This window comes from Manduca sexta, chromosome 27 (assembly GCF_014839805.1).
Source record: "Manduca sexta isolate Smith_Timp_Sample1 chromosome 27, JHU_Msex_v1.0, whole genome shotgun sequence".
Lineage (NCBI taxonomy): Eukaryota > Metazoa > Arthropoda > Insecta > Lepidoptera > Sphingidae > Manduca > Manduca sexta.
In genome coordinates, this window is record NC_051141.1 from 176,138 (window position 1) to 193,877 (window position 17,740).

General features: G+C 34.6%; 1 protein-coding gene across 1 annotated transcript in view; it reads left to right on the forward strand.

Annotated features, from left to right (window-relative positions):
* The first annotated feature begins 13,104 nt into the window (after nt 1-13,104).
* Nucleotides 13,105-17,740, forward strand: part of LOC115455320 (ecdysone-induced protein 78C) — a 92,118-nt gene continuing 87,482 nt past the window's right edge. The window contains exon 1 of the mRNA XM_030183990.2: nt 13,105-13,340. Within this exon, the coding sequence (XP_030039850.1) occupies nt 13,279-13,340 (62 nt within the window). The 5' untranslated portion in view covers nt 13,105-13,278. The remainder of the gene's footprint in view (nt 13,341-17,740) is intronic.

Consider the following 17,740-nt stretch of genomic DNA (forward strand, 5'->3'; position numbering starts at 1 on the left):
TATGCATTGTGTTTAAGAATCCTACTACTTATTAATATTATAAATGAGTGTATGTAAAAATGTTTGTTTGTTAAAAGTAAACGTAGAAACAGCTGAACTATATTGGATTAAATTTGGCACTTGGATTGACCATGTACTGCATTAACACATAGGTTGTTTCTATCCTGCTAATTTGCGACCATTGGAAATAATATTTTTTATATAGATGGCGCTATAGTGTGTTAGAGACTTTTGTGCCCGGAAACGCTCTTTAAGCGAGCGAACTCGTGAGCAGCTAGTATATTATGATTCCGACCAGACATATAAAATTCTAATTACTATTGAATTTTATATACATAATTTGGGCACTAATAAGTAATATTTATTGGTACGATTCTCTTATTTTTCTTTAAAACTAGTTTTTGTCGTCAGCTGCGCGCGAGTGTAACAGCTTTTCCGGGATGAATATTTCCCGGCATAAAAAGATAGGCTAGATTATAGGAACAAAGTAGTTTTCTGTTACTGATACAATTTTCAAAGTCTATTCAGTAGTTTCAGAGCCTTTATAAACTTTTCTTCATGATAATATTAGTACAGTATAAATCGGGGTATTCAATAATATTTGCAACGAAATAGTATTTAAAATTCAGCCATGACAATATTCAATTTAGAGCTTTTAAAAATACCTTTGCATTTTTTGTCCTTTCTTAGAAGGTTGTGATTAAATCAAAGCGTTGTGGAGGTCAACTCCCGAGCTCCGAAGTTATTTTTACGTAGACCCAGTTTTTCTGAATAGTTAACTTTAACAAATAAACGTAGGCTCCAGAAATAACTCTGTTTATTTTATAGTGATAGAAAGGCTTATTAACTTATTATAATTAATTGCTAAAGAGTTGTTCGGGATAAAAGTCTCGCTATAGTATACAAGGTCATTTTGACATTGCGTTATTAAATTAAACCACATACTAGTCTTCACCTTTGCTGACATTGTGCCAAAAATCATCCATTAATAAGTTATATATCCACGAAAAATCCTGGTTTTAATTTTCTGATTTTTTTATCATTTAGTAGTTTAATGCCAATATGGCGTGTGCGTTTGTGTATTTCTGACTGCCGCTGCAACGAATTTTCTTAGAGCAGTAGTAGTGGATTTAGGGTGCGGTAAATGAAAATTATTTTTTATTAATATTTATTTTGTTCGAAACTTATACTTTTTATTTTACATCTACGGCTCAAGTAACTTATTGTACAGTGTTTTTTCCAAATATATCAGTACTTATGTGATTACATTTTGTAACACGATGTCAAAATGACCCTGTATATTCCCGGGTTAGAAATATCCCATGTCGTTGCCAGGGACCCAAACATATAATTTTTCATCATGTTTCTTTGGGTATCTGTTGAGTTTATCGGTTTCCATAGGCAGACAGACAGGAAAGGGGACTTTGTTTTAAAATACATATATTATATTAAAGAGGAATGATTCCGTCATACTTGATTGTTGCATAACCTTAGCAGTTTATGTAGCGCACGCAACGGAAACTCCTGAAAGAAATATTTTTTCCCCGTTTTTGTAACAATTTTCATTCAAGCTCCGCTCGTACTGGTCATAGCGTGATGTTATATAGCCTGGCTTTCCTCGATAAATGGGCTACCTAACACTAAAATAACTTTTCAAAACCAACCAATAGTTTCTGAGACTAGCGCGTTCAGACAAACAAACTCTGCAGCTTTATATAATAGTATAGCAGTATAGATTATTTACGTGCTTTTAACTGTCTTATCTATATAAACATTATAAATACATTATAGATGCTGTATACAAATACAAGTTAATTTCCTAAGGGGTTGGCACTGAATAGCACTTATATTAAAAGTAAAATAAGCATACTAAAGAATCAGTAGATTTTAAAAACCTATCCCTTAATGATGTAGAAGTTTAAAAAGATGTCCTTCATAAGTATATGATCCCTTTTTATTTACATGTCGTTGAAGTCAATTATTGTTAATTTAGCTTGACAAAAACGTTCTTCATACCTTTAACCTTTCAATTATTAATCTGCGCGCCTTTTGCGATACAAATAATAGGTAAGATGATAGTGATACTCTACATTTTAAGGAGATTGCACATTATACCGTTTTATATTATGATCGAGGCAGGAACGTGTCAATAATATTCTTTATATTGAACGTATGAGACGTCCACGAGATCGTTTCCTTACTGTCTAATATATGTAGTGGTCAGACTCCTTTCAGGGCTGTGTCTTGGGTTCGCAAAATTTAACTCTCAAACCTTTCGCCCATGGAATTTTATGTGATGCTCGTATGTTCAGATATCAAACGCGTTGTTGTTCATGTGTGGAACATAGTGAAATTGTATAGCGGTTACTTACGAGCGACTGGTAGGCTACGTGATCAAAACTTCGAGTCCCTTGTCAGTAGCCACGTGGACGAAGGTTGGCAAGCGTCTTCATTACTATTTAGAACGCTTTAGAAAGTGTTATCCCCATTCCGAGGACAAGATAGTTTGCTAAAACATTTCGCATAGGCGTTCGTTAGAAATGGAACGTTGTAATTTCATTTTTTAATGGTTAGCGGAGGTTTGCATAGTAATACAGACGTGAATTGCGAAATTATATAGCATGGTTATTATCAGAAACAACCAGGACAGGAAATGTTATCCTTTAAAGGGCTCAATTCTGGTTATTTTTTTTAATCCCTGCAAATATGTTTACCGTTTACAGGTTGATTTCGTGCTCGAATATTCTTTTATTATTAATAAGAATTAAGCGAAATTTAATAATTAGGAGCGATAATTAATAATTATCCCTTATTGATGTAAGGGTTAACTCGTTTTATACAGGTTTTATTTCTTTAAGCATCCATTAATCCGATGTATGGGTCCATTAAATAACATGTAACGTCTTAGCGTCTTAGTGACAGGCTCAGTGTCATGCCACATTGTGCTTCGTGATGCAGTCTGTGTATTGTTATTGTTTGTGGGTAGTCGTGTCGCTTTGTTAGAACGTCAACCATTTGTATAAAAGTATAAGTCGAATTTTCTTTATAATATTTAGCACTAGGTTGTTAATTATTTTTTTATTTAAGGATCGCTAACATGATAGATTAAAATTAGTAATTACTATATAAATTAGTAATAGCCATAATTTAAATGTTATCGCAATTTATAGACGCCCATGGCATGCAAAAGAAGAAGAATATATGTTGAATATGTTTTTCGTTGCTTCGCACGCATGATAAGCCTTTCTCGCTAGAAATCCGTAAATCATACGATGCCAGCGTCATCTGATTAAATTATATATATACAGGGTTACATGTTAAGTCCACCTAGATCCTTTAAGAGGTTATAGCTTCCATCATTTCGGACTACTTCCACTATGAAACACCATATCCCAAAACTAACCGTTTTCAAGATATTGGACTTTAAAGTTTTTTTAGAAAATCCAGTAATTTTTTTCTATTTGCCTATTTTTTTTTAGTTTCTATCATTTGATTTACGAGTATTTACTATTCTTGTGTCGGAGACAAGTTGTTTTATTATTATTAACACAAAAATTTAAGATTCATGAACCGACTGCGTTGTAGCAAACGATTAATTACAAAAAAAAGAAACAAATCCGTAACGATTTTATTTTTATAATGATTTCTTATGTTTACGCGAATGTTAGACATTGAAATTAAACTAATTTTCCGGATTCTATCGCGGTTTTTTGTTTTTTATTTTTCTCCCGACGTTTCGAAGACTTTGCAGCCTTCCTTTGAAGGCTGCAAAGTCTTCGAAACTAATAAAAATAAAATCATTGAAATTAGTTTAATTTCAATGATTTTATTTTTATTAGTTTATCTTTTTGAAATATTGAAAAATAAATGTATGAAAGATACTCGGCATATATGCTTAAAAATATCTACGTTTCAATAACTATCTAACAAGGTATAACAAGCTTAGGTTTTATCCATACTTTTGGAAAAAAATATTGATGAAAGGCTTCCAGGTATATAAATCCCTATTTCCCTTGGTCACGCCATCACGCGTGAGCGGCTGGACCGATGTCACTATTTTTTTTTGTTGTGTTTGTTATTGTCAGGAGAGAGTTCTTATGAAAGAAAAAATTAAAAACACTTTTATAATAGTTAGTGATACATTGCAATTTAATCAATGATTCATATATGTATTATGTATATCTTTTCATGAAACGATTTTATGAAAATTTAAAATTATGTTTGTAAGGTTTAATAATAAAATCATATTCAGATGTTCATAAATTGTTAAGAAATTACTACAATCAGATTTATATTATATTATAATTATTAATTGAACTATCAACTTTTAATACATTGGCAACACAGCCAACAGAAAAATAATGGTCAGTGGTGGAAGTTGCAAGTAAATTATGAATGGAAAAGAAATGGAGAGGCATTCGCTGCCAAAGAGAATATACCACTATGTTAGATTCGCTGCCTGAACCCGAGAGCGAATACACATTGGATTCAGATAATTTACAAGTTGATCTTAAGTCAGATTAGCAATTTATTTTAAAATATATAACGGCACTATTACTAAATACTTCTTTATTACACTATTACTAAATGATTCCAAATTGGTCTTTTAATATAATCGAAGTTAGGTAACAATTGTGTCTCACATATGGGGCGAGGTTCCGCTATTACTTTATAGTTTAAATGATCTATATACAAACAAAGATATGTTGGCAAAGTATTAGTATCACTCCCTATTTAATTATGAGACGGAATGACGGGAATGGGTGCACAAGTGGGCCCTCTGCATACTTCCTCAGGGATAAAGTGAGTGTAGATTTATGTCGGAAATGATTTATCATCTCCAAGTCATGGATGAACGTCATATGTGGACAGTTAAATGTCACGTGTGTTTTACTCGGCGTCTGAGGGCCGCACGCATCACAAACTAATGCAATTCTTTTGTTATGTCGCATAATTGTATTTTGAAGATTTATAGGAGTACTTGGATTAGTTTAAAGGTTGTGCCACGACTGCTGAATTGAAATTATTGATGATATTTAACTTGATGGTGTCTTCCATCTCGGCGTGAACCAAAAGGCTCGGTAATTCATATCTGTGCCGCACCATCAGGCTGTGGAATGGTTTGTCAGCACACGTGTTCCCTCCTTCCTATAATGTGGGGTCCTTAAAACGGAGCGTGAAGAAGCAATTATGCAGGCCGACATGACTGCCGACCGTCCAGAGATGCTTGTATCTTTGGTCGGTGGCACTTTCTATAGACTTCACTTCGCTTAACATCAGGTGCAGTGAAACCACTTTGTCGAGCGTTTATAAAATTAAAAAAAAAAACATCTAAAAATAGCCCAGTGCGATACCACATGGTTTTTAATTGAAAATTGGTGTTTCTATTTTCGCTAACCAGCTGGCGAACGGCTTGCTCATCACATCATTTATTTCCTTGAAAACATCAGCCGTAATCTTGTCAATTTATTGTTAACATTTTGCATAAGATAAACCACAATACCAAAAAACATACATGTAAGAAATAAATTGCCGATCTGCAACTACATGACCTACTTTTTCACAAAGGATGCGAAGATATCCCGCCGGGAGACCTAAATGCAATTAATGCTTGTACACATTTAAGGGTTCCTGTTTGGGAAGGCTAAAATGATTGTCAGACGGTGTAATAATCTATGTTGCGGGTCACGCAACCGTATTGTTGAGAGTAAGGAGTTATTATTAAGACAGGCATTCGGGATGGGAAATGATTAAAGGATTATAAACCTTAAATTGCCTAGCGTGGTTTATCTGTGGGAACATACGGTTTGCTTCAAACTTTTGTAGGCTACATCTCCACTGCTTTTATCGTATACCAATGTGGAGTTAGAGCACACGATTTCAGACTTTTTTTACACGAATAAATATTCGGGCTAACTTTTAGCGCCAGCTGTCCATCAATCATCAACCCTCGCCAGAGCCCTGTTACAGGCAAATGCAGTTAGACTCAAAAAAAAATTTTCACATCAAAAGATTTCCTTCTACGTACGAAACTGAATAGTGCCAGGGGAAGAGAAAATCTCAGAATTTCAGAAAAATATACATTTTGACGTTAGTTCAGATTATTCCGTCAGTGTAGCATAAACTTTATTGTTTAAAGACTGGTGCATCGGCCGTAATTTTCACAATCAGATAATACCACTGAAGGGTACAATAGTGCAGTCAATCATGCAATCACGCACAATGTGGCGTACGCTTTCGCGAACGCGGACTATGTTATTCTCACATCTAGCATATATTTATATACTTATAAATAAACACCAATTATCAAATATATTTAGAAGCATTATTTTAGAACGGCGAGATTGAATTGCGATCTTTTTGGCTGTTTCTTCGCTTTTGCATTCATAATTTTTATAAAACAATTATTTTGAAAAAGTAACAGGGCTTTATTTTGTAAAATTAAAAGACCGGTAAAGTGGGTTTGGATGATTTTTTGTGTTAATCTGTGAAACTATCTAGTTTGCTTAGAAATCGGTCTAACAGGACAATGGCATATTGTAAGTACGTAGGTACTTATGGAATTCAATAACGATATCACGCGAAGGATCGCTGAATTCAATATAAAGGCGGCACCAAGCCACCAGGCCTCTGTAATCGCGAGGTTTTTTCTAACGTGGCCAAACACGTTTCTAGAGACGTGAGACGTTGCGTACACGAAAATACACTGTATTTGTATTGTATACTGAGAATATAAAAATAGCTATATCTATGTCCCAGGAATTTCATTAAAAATGTATCCCACTCCGTTCGAATTAAAAACAGAACATTACCAAGTTAAATCGCAGATTACTTGACAGTTTAATTAGTGCCTCCGTTTATTGTTTGGGTTACGGTTCACTTTATTTACAAAAAATGTTTTCTTATTTGTTTCGAGATCATTCAACTAAAACTTATGTCTCGCCGACAGACTCCCACGTACAAGAGAATGCTCTTAAACGCCCCCTTGTTTTCCAACAATTGAATTTCAAGAGTTGTAAACAATCCAGATTTTTTTATAATTGTAAAATTAATCCATTTTAATATAAACTTTTCGGACGTTCAGTTCATTAGGCCTTGAAGGATGCAGTCTTCGAAACGCCGGGTATAAAATTTAACATAAACTTGTAAAAAAAATCCGTTGTGGGAATTATTTTCAATCATCAAGATAAATATAGTTATTGGTACGTAAGTACTATTAAACGTCTATAGTATAAAATGTTGTTGTTTTCGGGGTCAGAATAGGTTTTTTTGGCCATGGAAAACCCAGATTTTGTTAGATTTAAGGCTATTGAGCGACAGGCTCGCCCCCTATCTGAAGTTGTTCCAAGCTCGATGAACTGAAATGCAATAGCTGCGAACTGTTCAGATACGCGGAAGTAACTTTATGTTATTTTGCAGGGACTTTTGTGTGCCAACTCAAGCGACAGATGGCGTTGGTTTCGTAAAATTTAACAATTTTGGTAAAAAGTTGGATAATAGCAGATTCTACTGCAAACTCGAATTAGTCATCAAGTGATTGCTAACAACACACTTATGGTCTTTAAAAGAATGCAATCGTAATGTTGAGTAATATTAAATATTTTATTTATATTAATATGTACAGGTGAAGGAATGAGTAGATTCTGACTGTTTTTAACACCAAGTTTTATATGGTTATCATTTAAGGAGTTTGTATTTTAAGAAAGTTTGTAGCCTTTTTCTGTTTTTTTGTAAACGGTTCCGTTTCCAATTTTACTATCAATAATTTATTGCTCCCATGTTACGTCATGATTTGTTGAATATGACAATGGCGGATATAGTATAGCGCAAATGTCTGTAGCATATCTATAATTGTATAATTGTTCTTTTCACTTTGTATTGAGTGGCTCAAACATGCTGTGTTTCCAATCGTGATGATGTTCACAATCAACAATAACACCAGGCCGGCAATACATGAGACTTATCAGGCAACCTCACAAATAATGCATTAGCAAGAGCACTACTAATTGCAAAATAACTACTAATAGCAGAATACGAAAAAGTTATATTATATAATATGTAATATCAGCCTTGTATTGTATACTGTCCCACTGTTGGACACAGGCCTCCTTTACTACTGAGAGGGATTAGACATTAGTCCACCACCTGTGTTCTTGGGATTTGAACCTGCGGACATTCCTCTCGGCAGTCCATTCACTAGTAGAGACGTATAAAGAGAGAAATAGATAATTTGTATAATATTAAAGCTTTCTTTTTAAAGAAAAAAGGTGAACTTACCTTATTTTTTTGGCTATATAATATAAATGCGAAAGATTGTGAAGTTTAGATGTTTGTGTGTGTGTTTAAAGTATAAGCAGTAACAACTGAACGGTATTGGATGAAATATAACACACTAGCAGACCATTTCCTGAATGAACACATAGGCTTCTTTAATGAAATTTTAATAGATGATCTCCAGATTAGTCTTGCGGGTTATGCTGTGAATTTATTATCTATCAACAAGTGTGGCTATTTGGTAATTTTACGTCGTCATCGGCATCTGGTTAAAGATAATTAAGTGTCTGTGTGAAGTCGGGTCACCTATAATGTTTATTCTGATGGCTTATTATAATAATTCACGTATGACCACGATTTTCAGTGCGTTAGTATAGTATACGTAAGTACTCAATTCAACTCATTCTTCTAGTATTATCCGTGAGCATGTCTGAGCATGTCTTGCTCATTTGCCGTCTCTTCAAAGAGTCTGACGCCGTAAGGTCAATGTGCGGCAGCGTTAAGTCCTGCCCTTTCGGCCCACCCTTTCCCGCTCTGCGAGCGCAACAGTTTGCTCGGGTTAGTACATTATTCCCCGTCTCCTTCAGGCAATTGGTATTTGTTATTTTGCCAATTTCACTGAAGCAAATAACCTGGCATTTCGGAAAAATAAAGAATTATAAAATTGTTTATCCACCCTTACATGAAGAATTATTGATTTTTGTAAACACGAAGCTACTTTTGAACCGTTGCTCCTATTATGGGAAATTCTAATACTACAAACTGATTTGTATCATAACTAGCATGGACTATATGCGGGCTCGGAAAAAACAATCTATTTAGAAGCTTGATTTGTTTATTCATTCTACATATCCTTATCTATCTTATCATATAATTTTATATATCATTTTACATATCATTTTATATATAATATACCTACTAATTACATGATCCTTCGTCCGTGAGGTAATTTTTCAAGGACAATCTATCTACATTTTTGCACGTCCCTAGATATTAATGAGTTGGTTTACTTGGTGGGCAGTTAGCCGATTAATGTGGCATTATTTCGTGATTGAACATCGGCATTGCTTATATGCCATTGAGGATATACGTACTTATTAGCAAGTCTATTTCTTACTTATTTATTTGGGATGTTTCTAAGGTATTATTTCCTCAAGCAGACTTTGTGATCCGTGTCAAACCAAATAAATGAGCCAATAACAATAATACATGTAAAAGTACAGTCTAAAGAAGAATACATTTACTATTTACTACTTTTTTTTGTGAAATGCCGGTATTAATTTTATTTTATTGTTTATGAAATAAATATGTCATAGCTATAGAACTTCTGTCAGTTTGTTTAGATCATCGATATATATATATACTACGTACTAGATTTGGCGTTCCGAAAATTCACTGTGTTAAACTGAATTGAACTGCAATCCATTTTACTGACTTTAGTATGGTCAATATTGAAAGCTTGTGGTTGTATACGGAGTGGCCCCTATGATATAAGAACTCGAGTCTAAGTGTAAACCTGGATTTGAATAAAAAAATATTAGTCAAATATGTTGTTTAAGTGAATATAAGAGTGATGTTTTAGTTGCCATTTTAGTTCAGATTTTGAACAAATAGTTTAAATGGACGTTCGTGTCTATAGAATATACGTCAATGATACATTTGACAATGTGTTTGCTCAGATATAATTGAAATATTTGACGCTCAAAATATTTAATATATAACATATTGTATACACTATTAAATTCACGTTAAATGTGAAGCTCCTTGTGAATACCTGAGTTGCTCGGCTACTCACGTCGTTCAGTACCCAACTAATAACTAACTTACTTGTCGGACTCGGGCGAACTGCACTCGCCAAAGCTCCAGTTGATTAATTCAGCAATACGTTCGACCAACTTGTGGTTTCATATTAATTGAATGTAACCATGTAACCGATATATTGATTGGTCGATGTCGATAACAGGAGTTGTGCATGTTCTCTTAACACTCGAGCTCAATTTATTCAATGTGCGAATATTGTCTTACATGCGAGATGACGTCGAGCGTGTGTTTGTATCTTTATGGTGATACAATAGAGATAGGAATCGAAAAGAGATCTTTTTAGTATGTATATTATTGTTCGATAAATAGGCCAGGCCAGTGTGGTAGATTAAAGCCTAATCTTACAGTAGTACAGGAGGCCCTTGTCCAGCAGTGGGGCAGTATATAATACTAATGTTATTATTCATTTATTTAAAGCATAAAAAAACAAAAATATCGTTGCTGCTCTATGTTCTTTTTTACATATTAAAAATTGTTGACCACAAGATGCGAATATTATTTAAATTGTATAAATAATATTATTCATCAAGTATATCTTTATTGGAATACCTTCCCAAACACGGTTGTAAATGTCACATTTGAGAATGTTTCACCACCCTTCGCAGTGCATATTTGCTTCCATAGGGGTACCAGCAGCAAGAACAAATCTTCTGGAGAAAACAGCCGTGACGTAATAGTTAAAATAATTAACGTGACTAGTGACATGATAGACATATTCTCAGGTACTCGATAGAGTTGTTTTTGTTATGCAGGATAAGTATATAGGACTAGCATTCCCCGCTATTCCACCAGCTTGAGAAAAGGTTTTCCGGGATAAAGATTTTCGTCCCATAAAAGTCACGATATATATTTTTCCGGGATAACAACTTTAACAGTTTATTGAGTGCACGTAACGGAACCTATCAAGAGGAATCAATTTTCCCCGGTTTCGCATAATTTTTATTGATGCTCCGCTCCTATTGGTCATAGCGTGATGTTATACCCCCTATAACCTTCCTCGATAAATGAGCTTTCTAACACTGAAATAATTTTTCAATTCGAAACTATAATTCGCCTTCAAATAAACGAACAAAAAAACATTCTTTAGCTTTATATAATAGCATGGATTCTGGGATAAAAATCCTGCTATATTTTTTCCCGGGATAGAAAGTAGCCTATACCTTACCAGGCTCTCTATCACCATACCAAATTTTATAGAAATCCGTTGGGTAATTTTTGACTTTATTGCGTTCAGTTAGGCATACAGATGTGGCTGGGTCTTTGTTTTGAAACTTTTTATTTTCAGTGGAACAATTCTGTCACACTTGATTGTTGCATAACTTTAACTTTTACGTAGCGCACGCAACAAAAGCTCTCAAAAGTAATAAATTTAACCCGTTTTGGCAACATTTTCCATTACTGCTCCGCTCCTATTGGTCATAACGTGATTATATACAGCCTATAGCCTTCCACGAATAAAGAGCTATCCGACACTAAATGATTTTTTCAATTCGAACTAGTAGTTCCTGAGATTATAGCGTTCAAATAAACAAACAAACTTTGTATAATAGTATAGAAGTCTAGATCTTACATATTTCACAGTTTAGAAATATTAAGCGGATACAAAAAATATAATTAGATATTGTATGTTAAATAATTGTAGTATATAGTGTGTTATTTAATAGTTACTATAGTTAAAAGCGACAATATTGTATTAAGTTTCAGATACCTGTAAATATATTGTACAAATTATGATAAATAAATGTACAATTAGAATATTAGTTTAATTTCAAAATAAATAAAAGTTTACATATTAAAGTCATCAATTACCATCTACCAGTGGTGACGGGCAAGATCTTCCGAAAAGGAGCCCGTCACAACACGTACTAATTGCCATAAACCTGCCCATCGTTCTAACGATAAAATTTGAAATAATTTAGTAAAACGGGCAAGAATCGGGTTATAGTTTACGCCACTGCTATCTATTGTAAGTCAAGTCTACTGGCGGGTCATCAACACCCCTTTTTAATTCTGATACTAGCTGTATATAATTTTGCGTGATAGTCAATTAAATACAGTGGCCCGAATAGTCGATCAAAGGTACCTCGCCAGTCAACAAATGAAGCTAGTACACCGCTGACGTCTGAAGTCTGACGATGAACACTTGAAAATATTCCAAAGAAGAGGATTTAAAGGGCTTTATACTCAAGTTACTGTTAAAAACATCAGTCAATAAATTCATTAGTAATTTTCATCTCCGATGTGAGATATTAAACTTGTGGCGGCCATCTTTACCACTTAAATAAACAGACATTTATCCTTTACATGAAATAGCTGTCTAAATCTTGCTCGAGACCGATTTGCGCAGACGAATACCGTACATAAGTAAATTGTATAGACACACTGACCTAGAATTCAGGTGAGCATGACGCTTCCCTCTGCCCCTGAACCAGGAAGTATGTTCAAGGTTAAAGTGGGGCATGCGCGGTTGTCACCCTAATGCAACGACGTGTCTTTGTAGTGACGGGGAAAGTATTGTGAAGTAAAGCGCCTAGAATTGTTTAGAATGTTTTGAAGGCATTACTTCCTCAAGAAGACTTATTGGTTGTAGTGAAATCAAATGAATATACCAGATTTAATAATAGCTCTATAGTCTTAAAATGGGAATGCGTGTGTGTTTTACGTGAACTGCCGGTATTAATGGTATTTTATTGTTTATGATTTTTTTTCGTTGGGAAGGCTTACAATAATTAAGATAAGTCTTGCTTAAAATTCGACGGCCAGTCTGGAATTTATTTTAGGCGTGGGCCCGACGTAACAAATCTTTTTTGAATTCGCATTATAAGTAAAAGAAAGTATATATTATTCTTTTCATTAGTTTATAGAGTAACAGAAATATAAGATTAATGACGGCAAGCTTTAAACTCCCATACCAACTTTTTCCCGAGTATTTATTAATAAACGGACGCTCGTGCAAAGTCACGTCGCACAACACAAAACTTCCCCAACTGCCTATAGATATTTCTAAAAGACATTGTCGGTGCAAGTACTTGCGAGCTAAGAGGTTTATTATCCAATTCGCTAGTGATTATCATCACAAGACCGCCAGCAGTGCGACGCGCGTGTGACTACATTATGGATGTATCTGTGCCTGCTCCTTAACTGTGTGTTTTCTCATAACCGGACAATAATCTGCAACCAGTGATGAGCTGCCCCATGTTGGTCGAGGCGACCAGTTCAACCACCATAGAAGACGATTTGTATACGTACGTATTTTTAACTAGAAAAAAAAATGTAATATAAAATAAAAAAAAAATAAAAAACAATAGTTTTTGTTCCTAACACGGAACTGAGTGCAGTATGGGCTAGCTAATAAAAAAAACAGTGACGTGGGCAAGGTTGCGGCGTGTGATCGATACCGGGTGTCAGCTGGCCCGTGGCCTTCGTCGCGTCCTTGGACTTATAAAGCCTTGTCTACAAGTTACAGGCGGGCACGTCTGCATTGGCATTTCAGTTAATATAGCGTATTATTTATTTAGATGGTTACTGCCAGGAAGTGTATTTCAGTCATCAATGGCAAGCACAGCGCATGTACATACATCTTGGTTATCCAAACGGAAACTATAGAATTTCTAATTGTCGAAACAGTGAGCGCGCGTTGACTCCCCTGTTCATAAATACTGAATTTATTCCCGCTGACGTACATTTATATTCTTAGTATTGAATTAAAGAAAGAAGTCGGCGCTTGGTCTCGTCGTTCATGTTCGCTTTTGTCAATCGTTAGCAATTCAAATTGTCTCCGGTCCTCGGTGTCGCGTTTGCCGAAAAAAAGAATAAAATAATCGTCCTTGGCGGTACCAGCTTCCCGATAACCTACTAGCCGTGTTTTTATTTACGGCCGTTTCTAAGATAGCATGGGTACGCGTATTCCTTTCGAAAAGGCTTATGTAAAGTTGTAGTTTTTGCACGTTTTTATGATTGTGTACATTTTTGGTAGCCTTCGGTTTAGAATTGAATCGCAGACAACGTGTCTGAGCAAAATAAAATCACAATAAGATATTGTATCACGTGAAATATTTTCGAAATAGTCTTACATAAATGTTGACGGAATAAATTCTTGAATTGCAGAACCATTCACATTAGTGAAGAAACGCGCGAGACGAGAGAATACAGATTTTTTCCCTCTGAATATAGAAACAGTTTCATCTAAGACTTTAAAGACGCGAACTAACATACATAATTAAAGTACTTAAGAGCTTGTTTTGTAAATAGATTATGAAATTAGCACTATAACAGAATCGAATCTCTGTTTGCATGTAAGTCTGTCACTCAGTAATTCTGAAGCCCTGACGCTTGAGAATAGTATTTAATTCATTAAAATATAATACTCTTGTTAACATTGATTTAAAAAACATCGTTAAACAAAACTATAATATCCTTGAGTGACTCCTAGGTTTTGTTCAAGACATCAAGCAATTCAGGCATAGAGATCTAAACTCGCCACTCCGGTCACGAGCCGCCCTTTAACTATTTATTCTCGTGACATTTCTGGCATTGTCGTGATATAAAAATAGTTACAGTAGCCAATACCAGTCGATAGTCGTCCACAGTCGATTGTTTCAGTCTGTGTACAACGGCACTGCACCTACCCATTCATCCCTTTAGAAATTTATATGAGAAGAAAATAAATTATAATAGTAAATAACTTTTCTCGCGGCTTCACACACATAAAGTTGTTCCAGGATACAAGACTCTTAATATATTTTCTAGAGATAGAGAGTAGCCTGTGTCCTTCCCAGGGTCTCAAACTACCTCCATACCAAATTTTATTAAAATCGTTTCGGTAGTTCAGTCGTTATAGCGTAACAGTAATTGTGCATGTATGCTTAAGTGTTGATAATGAAGTATATTAGAGTACCTGAAAAGCAGCTATAATGGCCCACGTAAGTGTGTCGCGTTCCGTGATCAGTCTGTGTACATCCGGTTTCAACAGGAGGGTATAATTGTGTCGAGTGTCGAGGGATAATCATCTCTCGTCAGTCGACATTTTATTGGACCCCACTCCATATAAAGGCACCTCTACGTGTTAAATTCGTATCAAGTAACAGGAAAATAGGAAACCGCACCAGCCCTGTATTATATACGAGTACTAACCATCTGTTTGATGCGGGCCTTCTCTACTACTGAAATGGTTTAAACCTCAGTCCAACCCCGCTCGCAAGAAGGGGAACTAGGTTTTATCTAACTGTTGAAAAGTGACTATCTGAAAATATAAATAACTAGCTGACCCGACAGACGTTGTCCCGTCTTAACTATGAATTGGCAGCGCGCATTCTGTCAATCGCTGACAGTTATTTCAACCAATTGACAGTTATATAAAATTAATATTTTCGTTAAGTATTCTTAATTTTTCTAATTTTCCGCGCAATTTTTTGAATTTTTTCTGTCACAAAACCTTCTCCTGACAATAATAAACACAGCAAAAAAAAAAAAAAAAAAACAGTGAAATCGGCCCAGTCGTTCACGCGTGGTGGCGTGACCAAGGGAAATAGTGATTCATTTATATATATAGATATGTCTAGGCACCGCGCAGAGGCTGTTACTTATTACGCCGGACATACGACACAAAATTGCAAGTCGAGTTCCGAAGTCATTGTAACACCCACATAAGTATCGGCAAAACTTTTGTGTTCTTACTAATGTCTTTTCTCTACAAAAATAAAATAGTTATTATTTTACTTTACAGAAAGAAAGAATAATGTTTCAATTGAACTTAATCAGTCTTACTTATAAAAAAATCGCAAAGCTATGCTTAGTTAAAACACAAATTAACTCGATCAGTTGTATGTCAAAACCCGCCATCTTGCCTTTTAATAAGGTTTAAACTAGGAACCGGTGATGTTTTTGACAGCTATTTAAGCAATTCTTAACCACCTCTTAACGCTAAAACAAGTTTATAAGTAAGACTGATTGTGTATAAGCAATTTGAATTTGTTCAACTACTTATGTAGACTGTACTTAGTAAGAACAGCCCTATTTTGATGAAGGTCAAGAATACCGCTTCCGTCGTGGCTTTATATCTGAACTGCACATATATTTTGGTGCAGAGTTAGAGAAGAGTGGATAAAAACAGTTGATTGGTATAATAATGACTCTTGGACACGTATGGGTAATTCTAAAAAGATATCTCGAACGAAGGTAGAAAATAAAACTAATTTAACATTTATAAAGATATTAGATTGCGAGATCCTCGTTATAAGTGATTTATTTAAATATAAATTTTGGTTATATATAAGCTTCGCTGAATTAGCACTGATTGTTTATAACTAGACTGTCTTTTGGTAGTCCGATTGCTACCTTCATAGGACTGCGTACTGGGCTGATCTGATTACCTAAAAATATATTTATAATCGCTCTATCGTTTTTGGAATCCATAAAGAACATATGTGCACTCACTATTTTTATATAGGGTCATTTTTGCATTGTGGTAATAAATGCAACTAACGTACTCGTCTTTACCTTTGCTAACATTTTGCCAAAAATCATCTTTGAATAACAAATATTTTCACCAAAATCATTATTATTATATTGCAGTGTTATGTTCAAGATGATAAGTATGTGGTTTCATTTAGCAACTGAATGTCATAGTAAATATTTTATCCGATTCATATAAAAAAACGTCTGAAATATTTTCAGAAATGAAAATATCTGCGTACGATTTAAGCCATATTAGTGATGTCATTACGAACTTTAAAAGTATTTTTTGGATGTGTTCACGCAATACTAAATAGTACTGATACCTAGCGTACTCACCCATAATTTACGATAAAGTATTATACGTTATTGTGGATAATTCTTACGAAAACAATAAACTGCCTCGGTGGAGTAGTTGTATCACGGTAAGACTGCATTTTGGTCTCAGGTTCGTTCCCCGGGTTGGGCAAAGTGATATTGGGATTTTGTGCTTGATATGAGCCTGTAGTCTGGAATTTGTGCCCGATATGGAGATAGGCCCGCCCTTTATCGTATCATGGGACGGAATACACACGGCAAAAATAAATACATTAGTTGTGCCTCTAATAATAAATAAAATTCGTGATTGTGTGCGAGAAAACGATAAGTACGCTAAAATACTTTATTCAAACTGATTTGATTTCTCTGGAATTTCTCTGGATCTAATATATTATATTTTGATTTAGACTAATTTGATTTCTCTGGAATTAATTTTACTTAAAACATGTAAAAGAAGGTATTAAGAATTTCTGCTGTAAGCGCCAGCCATATTTAATAGGCTGATTGCAAAAACTCAATATTGGACGTAAGTATTTAGAATTTAAATTAATTTTTAATATTGATTCCAGCTTAGAAAGCATTCAGAGAAAACTTTATCTGTCATGAATAGCAAATGGCAAGATGAAAGAAATGAACCCTCTTTGAACTTTATAAAAATAAGTGAGCAAAGCATGAAACCGCGCTACTTATTTACTTTAATTTAAATATGGACTGAAGAGGCTGTGTGTTCAGGAGAGATATTTTGTATGTAAAATTTGCTTAGGGTAATGAAAAGTAAGTTCAAGCCGCAAAGGTAAAGTAGAACGGAAGTAGTTTATGTTGGTAACATATATTTTTTTCTAAATCGGAACACAAAAGTGACTACACACTGCTG